Raw genomic sequence first — 15,795 nt, 5'->3', positions numbered from 1 at the left:
GACTAATAACAATAACTTTCATATAATACAACAAGTATTATAATATATATTATAATATAACAAGTATATAAACATACAACAAATATTATTATTATTTTGTGGTAGTAGCATTCTAATTGTTATTATTATTAGTCATTTTAATATTATATTATGTTCAATAATAATAATGACATAAGACTAACTAGACTTATAACAATAACAGAAAACTAACAACAAAGACACTTAAATAATACTTTTTAAATTATTTTAATTGTCACAAAAAGAGTCATATTTTCAATTATTACTATTAATTATATTTTAATAAGACAACAACAACTACTACTACTACTACAACTTATAATAATAATAAAAAAGAAATAGAAAATTAAGTAACAGCTACAGTGGAGATGGAAGTGAATACTGATATAGTCTCCACTAATGAATCTGAAACTAAAATGACATCATGTACATGTGGTTACCATGGAGACGCTGTTGGTCTGTTGGTGGAGGTAGCGTAGCTGGGTCTTCTTCAGTAGCTCCTCTCCTCCGCTGATTGACAGGAGGATGGCTTCAGCGAAACGGCCGTCATTCAAGCACAGATCCACCGCAGCCTCGAAGTTCCCCACCAACAGAGCCTGACTGATCAGACCGTCCGTATCTGCCCAGCACAGCACATTATTAATATCTGAACATCAATATCATAACGCTATTCACATGCGTGTCAATCAGAGACGCTCACCTGAGGATACGGGGATCTGGAAGGGCTCTCGTTCTTTCTCTTTCTTTGGTAGCTGACTGAAGAAATCAGCAGGAGACTCCCGCCGGACAAACCGTCTGCAGCGCCGCCCGACTCATCTGCTCTCTGATTGGACGATTCAACACCAGATACAGTAAAACACGAGATTTCTAGCATGCATGCAATGATTTAAAGCGCAGCTGATACACACCTGATCAGAGAGCGTCTGCATCTTCTCAGCCAGATCATTCACGTCTAAACCGTTCGGATGAAGCTTCCTCCCCAAACACGCCGAGATCTGCAGAAACAGAGGTCAGAATTAGAGCTTCACTCAAAAATGATGGGTCACAGATTTGGGTCTGTTTCTCTCACAAAGCATCATCAGGAAAATAATTGTAAAAAGACGACAACTATTATAATACGACTAATATTTAGTGCTGTCAAATGATTAGTCGCATCCAAAATACATTGTTTACATAATATATATATATATATATGTGTGTGTGTGTGTGTGAGAGAATGAGTGTGTGTGTGCGCGCTTTTTTGTGAAAAGTCAGGACATAGATGTGTATAATGACTAGGGTATGACAGGTATTACAAGGTGAAGGTGACATCTCAGGACATTGACCCATGTCCCCACTTTTCAAAACGCTTATAAATCACTCAGAAAGAGTTTTTTTTGGGGAAAGTTGACATGCACAGTCTCCTGTAAGGGGTAGGTTTAGGTGTAGGGTTGGTGTAGAGCAATAGCACATACAGTAAGTACAGTATAAAAACCATTACACCTATGGGATGTCCCCACTATTCACAAAAACAAACGTGTGTGTGTGTGTGTGTGTGTGTGTGTGTGTGTGTGTGTGTGTGTGTGTGTGTGTGTGTGTGTGTGTGTGTGTGTGTGTGTGTGTGTATATATATATATATATATATATATATATATATATATATATATATATATATATATATATATATATACACACACACATACATACACACACATGGAAATATTTTCAAAATATATACTGTATGTGTGTGTATTTATATATACATAAATATACACAGTACACACATATATTATATAAACAAAAACGTTTATTTTGGATGCGATTCATCACGATTAATCGTTTGACAGCACTATTAATATTATTATTAATAATAATAATAATAATTGAAAAAATACTGTGACTAATAATAAAAATAATTACTGATAATAACTAAGACTAATAAAAATAAGAATACTAATAACATCAATAAAATCTATTTAATAATAATAATAATTATTATTATTATTATTATTATTATTATTATCAAGTCAAGTTGAGCTTTATTGTCATTCTGCTACATGCGGGGCATACAGTGGAACGAAATGTCGTGTCTCACAGGACCACGGTGCTACATAAATACAGCAGTGAAGTAAAACAATATAAACCTATACACAACTATCCTACTGATAGATTTGACTATAAATATGCTATATATAAAATAATTTTTTACCTATACATAAACTAAAAAATACAAACTATACAAACTATACGAGTGCTTCAGATAAATACTGTACACATGCGAAGAGAAACACTGTGAGTCAGCAGCTGGCTGGGGAACAGTGCAGGATGATTTGTAGTGCATGAGCATGTAAACATACGTGTATTACTGAGTCTTTTGTGGGATTTGTGTACACACAGCAGTGTGTGTGAAAGTGACTAGTGTGTATAGAGGAGGAGAGTGTGCTACTACAGGTGGTTTGTACAGGCCCACTCACCTGCGTGTAGCACACTTCGAATTGCACGTTACATGTTTCAGGAGGTAGGGGGTTTGTATGGGGGTTCAGAGAGGGGCGGGTGATTAGAGTTCAGGGCTCTCACAGCCTGGGGGAAAAAGCTGTTGAGCAGTCTGGCAGAGCGGGCTCTGATGCTCCGGTACCGTCTTCCTGATGGTAGGAGCTGGAAGAGACTGTGGGAGGGTGTGGAGTCCTTCACGATACTGTTGGCTTTGCTGGAGCATCGTGTGAGGAAAATGTCCAGGATGGAGGGAGAGAGGCACCGATGATCCTTGCAGCTGTGTTCACTGTCCGCTGGAGGGTCTTGCGGTCTGCTGCAGTACAGTTCCCGTACCAGACAGTGATGCAGCTGGTCAGCACACTCTCAATGGTGCCCCTGTAGAAAGTGGTGAGGAAGTGTAGGCGCTGTTGTGCCTTCTTGGAGAGTGACATGGTGTTGGTGGTCCAGGTGAGATCCTCTGTGATGTGCACCCCCAGAAACTTAGTGCTGCTGACTCTCTCCACAGGCGAGCTGTCGATGGTCAGTGGGGGGTGATCACCGGAGTTTCTCCTGAAGTCCATCACAACCTCCTTTGTCTTACTCACATTGAGGGACAGGTTGTTAGTGCCACACCATTCAGCCAGCTGTGCCACTTCCTCTCTGTAGTGCGTTTCATCGTTGTTGCTGATGAGGCCTACCACTGTTGTGTCATCAGCAAACTTGATGATGTGGTTGGAGCTGGACTTGGCAGTGCAGTCGTGGGTCAGCAGCGTGAAGAGCAGCGGGCTGAGCACACAGCCTTGTGGGGCACCTGTGTTCAGTGTGGTAGTGCTCGAGGTGTTGTGGCCGACACGGACTGACTGAGGTCTTCCGGTTAGAAAGTTCAGAATCCAATTACAGAGGGAGTTGTTAAGGCCCAGCAGGTTGAGTTTATTTATGAGCTGTTGTGGAATTATTGTGTTGAATGCTGAGCTGAAGTCAATGAACAGCATTCTAACATAAATTATTATTTAATAACTCTAACCCAATATTATTACTTATTCCAGAATAATGACCAAACAAGTATTAATAAATATTTAGTTAATATTATAAGTGTTTTTTTTTATTGTATTATTCTTATTAGCATTATTGTTATTATTTTCATTATTATTATTATTGTTATTAGTAGTAGTAGTAGTATTCTTATCTTATTATTGTTATTATTAGTTTTAATTATTCTTGTTATTGTTAGTCGTAAAATTTGGAATATAGTGCATAAGTCATATGAACAACTGTTATGGCAATTTTCTGTCATTATGGGAGCTTATTATCTCCTGATCACTGAAAAACATGCATTATTCCAATGATTTTCATGGCAAAATATCTAAAACGTAATGAGGTGTGGTAAACCGTGTCAGAAAATGGCATATTTTGTCATGCATTTAGAACAAATGTCTCAATTTTATAGGGCAACTTCTGTAAATAGGTGGCACAGTTTACCCCGCTCTCCCCTTATATAATGATTCTTGAATGAATCCGGATGTGGACAGTGCAGTATTTTGATGCGATACCTTCCTCTGCAGCTCATCTTTACTGAAGCCCAGCAGCCGCAGAAACTTCACCCGCGCTTCATCTTCAAAATTCACCTGTTAAAAACACCACAGAACAACTGAAACACTTCCACAGCTGGACAGTCATGCATTTCACCTCAAACTGATTTATGCATCAGTTCTCTGTGGCTTTTAGTATGAATATGATAGCTTTAAGATGATCAATATTCTCTATTCTGGTATCTTAAACAGTAAGGTGAATTCCTGTGTCATTCTGTCATAAAAATTCTTATAAGACTAGAAGCGGTTATTAACAACAAGCGTTTTAAGGGTTTCCTGCAGTTTTCTTCAAATAAATAAAAGTTTAATGGTATAGTGACAAATATGAAGAAATTAATATTAGTATTGTTATTTCTTAGATAATTACCATTGTAATGTAAAATTTAATTATTATTATTATTATTATATAATTTTTCTTAAAAACTTGATTTTCATTTTACAGTGAAATATTGCTATAGTATTTATTTTGTATTTTTATATTTTATTTAGAAGTAATAATAATAATAATAATAATTATTATTATTATTATATTAATTTGTGTAATTATTAACAACAACATACTGGCAAAAAAATGCAGCTCTACAAATGAGTTTTTTTAAATCACATTTTAAAATCATAATTTTCATCAGAAAAAAAAAAAAAAATCACAAATAGATTTCAAATTGTGAAGCACTACCAAACAAATATATATTTGTAAAAAATTATATTTTATAAAAGGTGCTAAATCTGTATCTGAAATAGATCATTTTGTTAAATTTCTCAGACATTTTGCATCTCAAGCAAATGCACCCTGATTTAAGGATACTTGTATAAAAAAAAAAAATACATATACATATATATATATATATATATATATATATATATATATAAAAGATATTCATGTTTTGAAGTGTGTGCAATATTTATTTGCCATGCCTTTATGAATTTAAGACTTCTGGCTCTGATTTCAGTTTTTTTTTGGCCTTCATAGGGTGAATTAAAACTTTTTAAGACCTGCAGAAACCCTGAAACAGTAATGGTAGTGCACTATAGTGATTTAAGACACTGTGTTAACTCTTTCCCCGCCAGCATTTTGAAAAAAAGTTGCCAGCCACCGCCATCGTTTTTGCTGATTTCCACAAAAATTTCATGGCCCCCAGAATATTTTGTTGCATGAATATCTGAACATAAACATTCATAAAAAAAGCAACATTTTGGGCAAAAAGCTGAGAAAATCGAATTTTTATCAAATACTACATCTGGATCATATTCAGTAATATTATCAAAGCAAAGATGCAGGCTTCCATCAGTATCCCAAAGCTTGCACAGGCCTTTAACACTTTCTGGATTGACATTCACTCCGTAACATTAGGCAGTTTTCATTTATATGCGGTTAGTGTTGATGATGGCATTATTTTTCATATGCATATGCTTACATACGAGATCGCTCGTTTCTGCGTCTTCCTCATCTGTGTTTTTGATCGGCACTTTCTAGACTCATTCAGGAGATGCGTAATAGCGCCCCCTAGCGTATAACAGTGAAAACACAGAAACCTGGGAAATTCAGTGTTTGGCAGGGAAAGAGTTAACCATGCTTTTCATTAGGTTGAATGAAGCATCTCAGTTTGTGCTTCGCAGAAGAAAGTAAATAAGAGCTGGAACGACAGCTGTAGTTGCAGTTTTGTGTGAATGTGAAAGCATGTACCATGAGGAACCTCCAGATGTCCTGCTCGGCGTCAGACGGGGCGCTGCTGATCTTGCCGTGGCAGTAGCTGGTGAAGGATCCGGAGTGAAGAGCGGCCTGCAGCTCCGCCGAGCGCTGGAGGAACTCCGTCTCTGTGGTCACCTGACTCACATGCACCTGTCGCGGGATCGGCTGCTGCGGAGCCACATTAGGGCTCTCAAACGTCACCAGCTTCCCTCCGAACTGGAGGAGACAGAAGCAAGTTCAACACATCTTACCAGATTTCTCAATGCAGGGTTCGTACAGAAACCGCAAAATGAAATTCCAGCACTTTCAAGGACTAAAATCAGAGATCTCACTTATCAGACAATATTGATATTATCTTTAAAATTCTAAACTAATAAAACAAAATGGTACAAATAAAGTGCAGCACAAGCGAAGCATGCAATGACTGTGGCCACCTTAACATCTGAAAGGATCGCTTTTTGAAGTTATCGCTTTTCTTATTCAAACTGATTTTATTTTATGAATGCATGACTGACCTGAAGAATGAAATCATACACTTGGAAAATTATGAGCTATAATCACGCTCCTAGATCATAAACTTAGCTCATGAGATGAGACAAAATACAGATACTTGGTTCACTAGAACGAGACAATATTTGAATACTATTTTTAAGAAATGTTCAATTACAAAACATTTGTCTTTTAAATCACAAAATGCAAAACAATGCAGTTGTGTTTTGAAATGTTTTAACTAATCTAGGGCCGTAACTAACAATTAGTTTGGAAATCAAGTAATCAACTGATTATTTCAACAATTGAGTAATGTGATATTTTTTAGTAATAAAAAGGTGAAAAACAGGCTTTAATATGACTATATTTATATATAAACTAATGATGAGGCAATCATAATTGGTAGTATCAAAACCAAGTAATTACATGGTTTTATTGAACAACACTTAAAATACATAATGTAATATGCCCATATGTGACCCTGGAGCACAAAAGCAGTCTTAAGTCGCTGGGGTATATTTGTAGCAATAGCCAACAATACATAGTATGGGTCAAAATTATACATTTCTCTTTTATGCCAAAAATCATTAGGATATTAAGTAAAGATCATGTTCCATGAAGATATTTTGTAAATTTCCTACCGTAAATATATCAAAACTTCATTTTTGATTAGTAATATGCATTGCTAAGAACTTCATTTGAACAACTTTAAAGGTGATTTTCTCAATATTTTGATTTTTTTGCTCCCTCAGATTCCAGATTTACAAATAGTTGCATCTCGGACAAATATTGTCCAACAAACCATACATCAATGGAAAGATGATTTATTCAGCTTTCAGATCATGTATAAATATCAATTTAGAAAAGTTGACACTTAAGACTGGTTTTGTGGTCCAGGGTCACATATATAATATGAACATAATCAACTTAAGGACATTATGTATTATAACAAATACCTGCAGAGGGCGCCAAGAGCCTGGTGCTGTTTCATTTTACAGCTGCATCACTGACATTTAATCCATTTCATTTTAATATTTGAACACAAGCAAACTCAGAGCGACTTTTATTTTGAAATCTCTATGTACAACAAATCGCATATTTAGAAATATGTTGATGTAGCCTATTCTCCTGTGTTGGCATAGGTTTCTAAATGATTTGCGTTACAAATCTAGTGAGTTAACATGCACTGTTTTCCCAGATGAACGTTAAGCAGCCCAAACTCACAGTTTATGCAGAGGAAGAGTTTGTGGATCGAGCTGCTGAGATGGACTTTATATGCATTCCCAAATGAAACCCAAACACAGCACATGCAATAAAAGACTGAACAATTTAATGCAAGCACTACCAACGTTTTTAACCACAAACTCAACTTTATACTGATATCGTGAGACCGCTTTTCACCTCAAGCAGTAATATCAGGAGATCTCATGCGCTCCTGAAACAGCTCCGTATTTAACATTTGAAAAGATTGTTTTTAATCGAAACACTAATTTCATATACACTGCCTTTTAAAAATTCAAGTATTTATATAATACATAAATATGGCTGTTTTGAAGGATTTCCAGGACTTGGATTTCAAAAAGTCAAGTGCTTGAAGCACCTTGTAAAAAACCCTGTCAATGTCTCTGAAATACTCACAGCGAAAGATGCGCCTACGGGCCTCCGTACCCACTTGGGCGGCTTTTTTAGAGGAGGGATGATGGTGGTTTCCACTGTGGGCTGAGGAACCTGCAGAGGAGGAAGAGCCTGACCGGTTCCAAACGGGTCGTTGGTGTCGAACGAAGCCGAGATCTAAGAACAGAGAGAGATCATGTGATCAACATTCCTCAAAGAAAAGCAGGTTAAATGTTCGTATAATCTCACCTGGTCCACTGTGCTGTGCTGCTGCTGCTGAAGACGTCCTCCCATCACAGAGTACACACTGATCCGTCCGTCAAACGATGCGGCCGACAGGAGGGCGGGGTTACGAGGACACCACTGCACATCGAAACACCACTGATTGGCTGTCGGCAGCTCGTAAATCACCTAAAACACCAGAGACCAGGCATGATGGTCAAAACACGTGCAATGTGATCCAAAGACCCCACAAACAATGCATTTCTACAAATTCATTAATCCTGGTAAAGAGCTGTTTGAGAAAATTATTAAAATAATAATAATCATCATTATTATTATTATATTCATTTGAATAATTATTGAAATAAATATTAAAATTACTAAATTAAATATATTTTTTTAATTATTTTTTAATGATATTATCATTTATTCTATATTTTAATTTAAAAGCAGATTTTATTAAGCATTATATGTAATAATAAATAAGTCCGTTGAATTGTACAAAAATAATGCATTTTATTATTATTACATTTTATGATTCTATTTATTCTCTAATAATAATAATAAAAAGTAGACTATTTTATATTATATTACATAGTGCTGTCAAACGATTAATCGCAATTAATCGCATCCAAAATAAAAGTTTTTCTTTATATAACGTGTGTGTAATGTGTATATTTATTATGTATATATAAATACACACATGCATGTATATATTTCAGAAAAATATGTAATGTTTATATACTAAATATATCTATTTATAATAGTAATTATATGAATACAAATATAGACATGTAAATATTTTCAAAATATATACTGTATGTGTGTGTGTGTATTTATATATACATAAATATACACATAACACATATATTATGCAAACAAAAACTTTTATTTTGGATGCGATTAATCGCGATTAATTGTTTGACAGCACTATACATTACATACGATAATTAACAATAAAACTTAAAATAATAACAATAATTTAACATCTATTTAATTTAGTAATATTGGAACTGTGATCTGTAAGGTTATTTTTTTATTCATAGTGTCTGCAAAAATGAATCTTTAAAAACAGATACAAAATATAGACCTTTAATCCTAATAATAACCATGATTAATTTATATTTTGTTACATATTATTTATGATAAAAATGAATAAAATGTATTAGTTTTATTATAATATATCATTTAACAGATCTATTAAAAAAAATTAACTGTAATAAAATTATTTTAAAACTGTAATCTGTTCTTATTTTGTTTGTTCATATTGTTCATCTTTGAAAATAGATTTAAAATATTAATCACATATACAGTAAATGACACGGTAGAGACCCGTAACAGTAGAGCATGATGCTAGCAACATCAAAGTCATGGGTTTGTTTTTCAGGGAATGCATCAACTGATCATATGTATATTCTGAATGCAATACCAGTTGTTAGGATAGAAGTGTCTGACAAATGCATAGAAGTAGAAAAGCAGCAGGTGTGACTGACGCACCTCTCCGGTGTTTGGGTTCCAGCACAGGATCCGGTTGTCTTTGCCGCTGCTCAGCAGGAGCTCTGGGTCGGCTTGACTCCACGAGATGGACAGAATCCCTCTGGAACATTGAGAACAGTGTGCTTGTGGAGACGTGAACTGAATGAATCAGTAGAATCTGACAGGGTGTGTGTGCATCTCTACCTGGTGTGGCTCTCCAGGACTTTGAGAGGTGAGGTGGCAAACCGAAGGTCCCACATCTGTATGACCGGAAGTCTGTCGTCCTCTGACGCCAGAACCAGCTGAGTGGCCACATCTGGATGCCACAACATCCCCGAGCAGTGCATCTGACACGCATCACACAGCAGGTTCAAAACATGTGTCTGACGTCATCTGCTTGCTTCAAGCGCTGATGGGTGTGTGTGCATGTTCTCACCCTGTTGCTGTGGTCGCTGATTTTGATGATGGGCTCGTTCTTCCTCAGATCCCAGACCACGGCTTTCCCGCTGGGGTTTGCGGACGCAAGTATGTGCTGCACCTGACTGTTCCACGCCACCACGCTCACGTCCTCCGCCGGCTAACACACGACAGAACCAGACTTCACTCAAAACACTCAAAAAAACAGCACCAACTGTGCAAATAAACACTGTCCCAGAATTGGTTTTAGTAACCCATTGTTTAGTCAGCTAAACTTTACAAAGAGATTTTAAAGAGGTCAATGAAAACCCAAACATTGTAATAAAATACATATATTTTAATATTTAGTGACCTCATATATAGATATATACCCATTTAGCCAATCATTATAATATTAAAATATATTAAATGTAATATTTGGTGAACTCATATATAGATATATACTCATTTAGCCAATCATTATAATATTAAAATATATTAAATTTAATATTTGGTGAACTCATATATAGATTTAAAAAACTTTTTAAAGATATATACCCATTTAGCCAATCATTATAATATTAAAATATATTAAATTTAATATTTGGTGAACTCATATATAGATATATACTCATTTAGCCAATCATTATAATATTAAAATATATTAAATTTAATATTTAGTGAACTCATATATAAATATATACCCATTTAGCCAATCATTTTAATATTAAAATATATTAAATTTTATATTTAGTGAACTCATATATAGATATACATTCATTTAGTCAATCATTATAATATTAAAATATATTAGATTTAATATTTAGTAACCTCATATATAGATATATACTCATTTAGCCACCGATTATATTAAAATATTTAAATTTTAATATTTAGTGACATCATATATCTCATCCATAAGCATTTAACCACTTCAGCAAAAAATAAATAAAATAAAATAAAAACAAAAGCACACACATCACTGGAAAAACTTTCAAACAGGGTGCTCCACAAATAATATTGATATTGAAAACAGTAAACATCACCTGTGTGATAGTCTGTTACTAAATTTTTGTATTTTTGGAGCCATTATCACCATTTAGCCATCCATCATAATATTAAAATACACATATTTTAATCAATAATGACCTCATATCTATATATACCCAGTTAGACATCCATTATAATATTCAAATATCAATCAAACAGTATATCTATTTAAACCCATTTAGCCAGCCCTTATAAAGTACACATTTTAATATTTAACAATTGCATATATCCATCTATACCCATTTACACACCCATTCTAATATTAAAATATATACATTTTTAGTGACATGCATAAGAATGCAGCTAAAACCACCAGAGAATCTGTGACTTTCCCACAAGCCACAAGGTGAAGATTTAAAGTAGTTACTGACCAAAAACCCATCCAAAACAACCAAACACACGCTGCTCAGAAGATGAACTTTGTTTTTAAGTAATAACCCATTGTTTAGTGAGATGAATGTTAATCAAAACCCAAACCACAGCAAAAACACCACAAACCCTCACAAGAACAACAACCTTCCTCTTACCTCACAGAGCTGAAGAAACACAGACAAATGCAGTCACTTTATGATGCTATGAACACTGACCGAACAATACAGAACATTTCACACAAGAATCGAACAGAAGAAACGTTCCTACCTGTGACTTTGCGCCCGGCGTCATAGGATTACTGAAGTTGTTCAAGTCCCAGATGTATATTTCTGAATCGTTGGCTCCGGAGGCGATGAGATTGCTCTGATGCGAAGGAAACACACGTGTGTTTGTAAAAGCGTCAGCGGATGTGTTCAGATGTTAAAGGGATAGTTCACCCAAAAATGAAAAAAGAATTCTCGTAGCATTGAACTGCTCATGTTACACGGATTATTTTAACGATGTCCTTGCTACGTTTCTGAGCGTTGATCGTGTGAGGATCCTTGCTGTCTATGGAGCGTCAGAGAGCTCTCGGATTTCATCAAAAATATCTTAATTTGTGTTCCGAAGATGAAGGAAGGTCTTACGACATGAGGGTGAGTAATTAATGACAGAATTTTCATTTTTGGGTGAACTATCCCTTTAAGCGAGAGTCCGAGCTCTACCTGGAAGCGGTTGTAGTCGAGCGCGCGCACAGGGCCTGTGTGTTTGTTGGATTGTCCGATCACGGCGTCCTCTCCCGCGGTGAGAATGGAGTCGGTGCTGAAGACGGTCACCGTTCCGTTCTCACTGCCGCCGATGAGCCGCCCCGACGAGCCCTTCACGTCCATATCAAACGCCACCCAGATCAGACTGTGAAACCTGACCAACACACACAGAGATCAACACAAACACCAACACCTCACACACACAGAGAGGATTCAACTCATGTCTGATTACAATTAATTCACAAATCCCATGTCCTTTAAAAAATTAAATATTATCTATCATAATATTAACATTAGCAGTATTTTGTGCACCACTAGCCCCACTGAGAAATAACTTTATTAAGGCAAAATCTGCAACCTTGACATCTTTTATGTATTTTTATTAAGGTACATTATACATTTATATACATTAAAATATAAATATATTATACATTTTAATATTTAGTTACCTCATATCTATCTAAACCCATACAGACACCCATTATATTATATATATATATATATATATATTATTAATTAGGTGTACTAAAAAAAACTAAAAATAAAACTGAAATGAAAATTAATAAAACTGTATAAAGCTAAATATATGATTGTATGGTGAACTTTACCCCGCAGTGTATCTGACAATTACATGAACTAATAACCTGAGAGAAAAACTGGAAATTCCATTTTTGTGTCAATTTGTAAAACGACAAACTGATAACACTTCAGTGAGAGTGACACACCACACAACAGAGTCAGAAACATGTTCACACACGCGTGTTTGTGTGTTGGATCACACAGAAGTCATTCTAAAGCTGCTGTTCAACCGGTATTTCTGCTATTCTGTCACATGCTGAGGGGAAATGCTATTAATATAAAGATAAATTCGCCTTCGGGGAAGAGACATCACCAAACTGCTGTAACTCCATCACTTCATGTCAAAACTAAGTAGAAGTTTTTGAATATTTTCTGTACAGTTCAGGGTGGAGAGACATTGTAATAAACATTCCAAACACACCCAGTTATGATTCAATCACTTCAGAAATACCTTCAGATAAAGGACACTAACTCAACCAGATTTCTACATATTCTGAATGTGTATGTCAACGCAAAAGTCATGGAAACAATGCTAGCAAGTAAAGTTAATTTGCATTTTCAGTTTAAATTTATATAAAACGCTTTTAACATTTTCTTCTTTTTTGTGAAAGACAAAAAATTGCAAGAGATTTCTATTTGAAATAAATGCTGTTCTTTTGAACTTTCTATTCATCTGTGAATCCTAAAAAATAAAATGCATCACGATTTCCACAAAAATATTGTGCAGCACAACTGTTTTCAACATTGATAATAATCAGAAATGTTTGTTGAGCAGCAAATCAGCATATTAGAATGATTTCTGAAGATCATGTGACACTGAAGACTGCAGTAATGATGCTGAAAATACAGCTGCGCATCACAGAAATAAATTACAGTTGAACAGATATTCACATAGAAAACTGCTGTTTTATATTGTAATAATATTTCACAATTTTATAGCATTTTTGGTCAAATAAATGCAGAAAAAGAGACTTCAAAAACCTTTGAATGGAATGCTGTATAATATATCACATGGCAGCAGTACTGTATGATATTCCAAACACAGAATAACTGACCTGTTGGAAGTGGGCAGAGTTCCTCTGAGCTTCATGTCCATGGATGTATCAGCGAAATCCATCTCAAAGACCTCCAGAGCGGCGCTGGTGTTGAAGGACGCGTCCAGCTGCTGCGCTGCCGTCCCTGCAGATACGAGACGGTGAAGAAGACCAGATTACTCCAGCATTATGGATGCATTTTGAATAAAACAAGCACAAGCACACAAGCTGACAGGTGAAAACACACACACATAGACACAGTTACCTAAGGCCAGGTACGTGGGATGCTTTGCCGCGGGACTCCATGCCTGTGTCGCCGTCCTGAGAATCTCCTTCACCCTCATCTTCCTCCAAAATCCTGAAGAGACAAGAACATGAGACAATCCGTCAGCTCTGACATGCCATGCATCTGCATTAACAGCCTAAATAACATGCATCGTAATATTACGTTTACACTTACAAAAAATACTAACATTCCCGCAATAATCTTAACAGAAATCACAAAAACAGCAGAACTAAATTCACGTATGTGTGTCAAATACAGCATACATTACGTCTCAGACAACAGATTCATTTATCATCCTCATAAACTATATACGTGTAATAAATGTCTTGTGGAGCCAGTATAAAGCATGTCATTCATCTGTATTAACAACGTCAGATCAGCCTAAAGAACCTGTATCATAATATTACGTTAAATTAAAACACTTACAAACAATACTTACACATTACCGCAATAATCTTAACAGAAATCACGAAAACAGAAGCACAAGTGTGTCATATACAGCATATATTACGTCTCAGACAACAGTTATATATATATATATAGTATCAGATTAATTTATCATCCTCATAAACTATGTGTAATGAATGTCTTGTGGAGCCAATATAGAGCAGAAATGTATGTTTATAATCACAGTTGTTTATTCCTGATCATCTGCTGTTAGCGTTAGCATTAACCTGCTGCTCACTGTCTGCGCTCCACAAATCCACAAACACACGGATCATACCGCGATCACGCGCAATCAAACATCACAACCTCGAGTTAATCCTAAAAACGTCAGATTACAGTAAGTGTCGTGTGTGTACTTACGGTTGTTTGTGATTATTAGCCTCGTTTGTGTGTTGAAGAGAGTTTAGCGGCGCTCCTCGCGCGTCACTCATGGGGAATGTAGTCCGGGGCGGAATTGTAGTCCAGTACGGCAGCCGGCGAGGGACTATGTTTACGAAACGATGAAGACTCGAAACTGCCAATCTGCTCGACGCGATTTATGTTTTACTAATGCCAACATCGCTTAAATTAAAAATTCAATTCAATTAAGTCAACAGTGCCCATATACATTTTTCTTTAATATTTAGGAGATTTTATCCCCAAATCAAAAGTGAAAAGGCCAGCTACACACAAATTATATTGATTATTGTTATTGTTTAACGCTTAATGCTGTTCTTATTAAATGCATTTTATTTAGATTTTTAGTTCAAAGACTGACTACTGACATCTCATCTGATGTAAAAAGATAATAAAACTATTGGAGAGAAAAAAATACGCACATTTGTGCTCAAAATTATTCACACCCTTGGTAAATATGATCAAAGAAGGCTGTGAAAATAAGTCTGCATTGTTTATCCATTTGATCTTTCATTTAATTTTTTTTTTTAAAGTCTAACCTTTAATTGAAGTAAAAAAAAAAAAAAAGTGACAGTGGGGGAAATTAGGAAATAAATGTTTTTCTCTAATACACGTTGGACACAATTATTGGCACCCCTAGAAATTCTTACAAGTAAAATATCTCTGAAGTATATTCCCATTCATATTCACAATTTTGAGCACTCCTGGGTGATTATGAACATGAAATTATCTAGCCATGGCTATATAATATAAATATAAATATAATTATAAATGGGAGGGAAAACAAAGCCCAAATTCCCTTAATCATCCATCACAATGAGAAAACCAAAGAATATATTTCTGATGTGCAGCAAAAGATAATTGAGCTTCACAAATTAGTGAAGTGTCTTTAAGAAAAGAGCTAGAGCAGTGAAAATTCCCATTTCCACCATCAGGGCAA

General features: G+C 35.4%; 1 protein-coding gene across 1 annotated transcript in view; it reads right to left on the bottom strand.

The window, feature by feature from the left end:
* Positions 1 to 14,976, bottom strand: part of sec31b (SEC31 homolog B, COPII coat complex component) — a 37,455-nt gene extending 22,479 nt beyond the window's left edge. The window contains 16 exon segments of the mRNA XM_058793599.1: positions 459 to 637; positions 719 to 796; positions 799 to 841; positions 927 to 1,013; positions 4,020 to 4,094; positions 5,743 to 5,964; positions 7,876 to 8,028; positions 8,101 to 8,262; positions 9,571 to 9,670; positions 9,754 to 9,896; positions 9,986 to 10,126; positions 11,635 to 11,730; positions 12,072 to 12,267; positions 13,748 to 13,871; positions 13,992 to 14,084; positions 14,820 to 14,976. Of these exon segments, the coding sequence (XP_058649582.1) occupies positions 459 to 637; positions 719 to 796; positions 799 to 841; positions 927 to 1,013; positions 4,020 to 4,094; positions 5,743 to 5,964; positions 7,876 to 8,028; positions 8,101 to 8,262; positions 9,571 to 9,670; positions 9,754 to 9,896; positions 9,986 to 10,126; positions 11,635 to 11,730; positions 12,072 to 12,267; positions 13,748 to 13,871; positions 13,992 to 14,070 (1,878 nt within the window). The 5' untranslated portion in view covers positions 14,071 to 14,084; positions 14,820 to 14,976.
* Positions 14,977 to 15,795: the final 819 nt, after the last annotated feature.

Source organism: Onychostoma macrolepis, chromosome 12, assembly GCF_012432095.1.
Source record: "Onychostoma macrolepis isolate SWU-2019 chromosome 12, ASM1243209v1, whole genome shotgun sequence".
In the NCBI taxonomy this organism is placed as follows: domain Eukaryota; kingdom Metazoa; phylum Chordata; class Actinopteri; order Cypriniformes; family Cyprinidae; genus Onychostoma; species Onychostoma macrolepis.
Note: the sequence above shows the minus strand (reverse complement) of the source record. Positions and strands in the feature narration are given on the sequence as shown.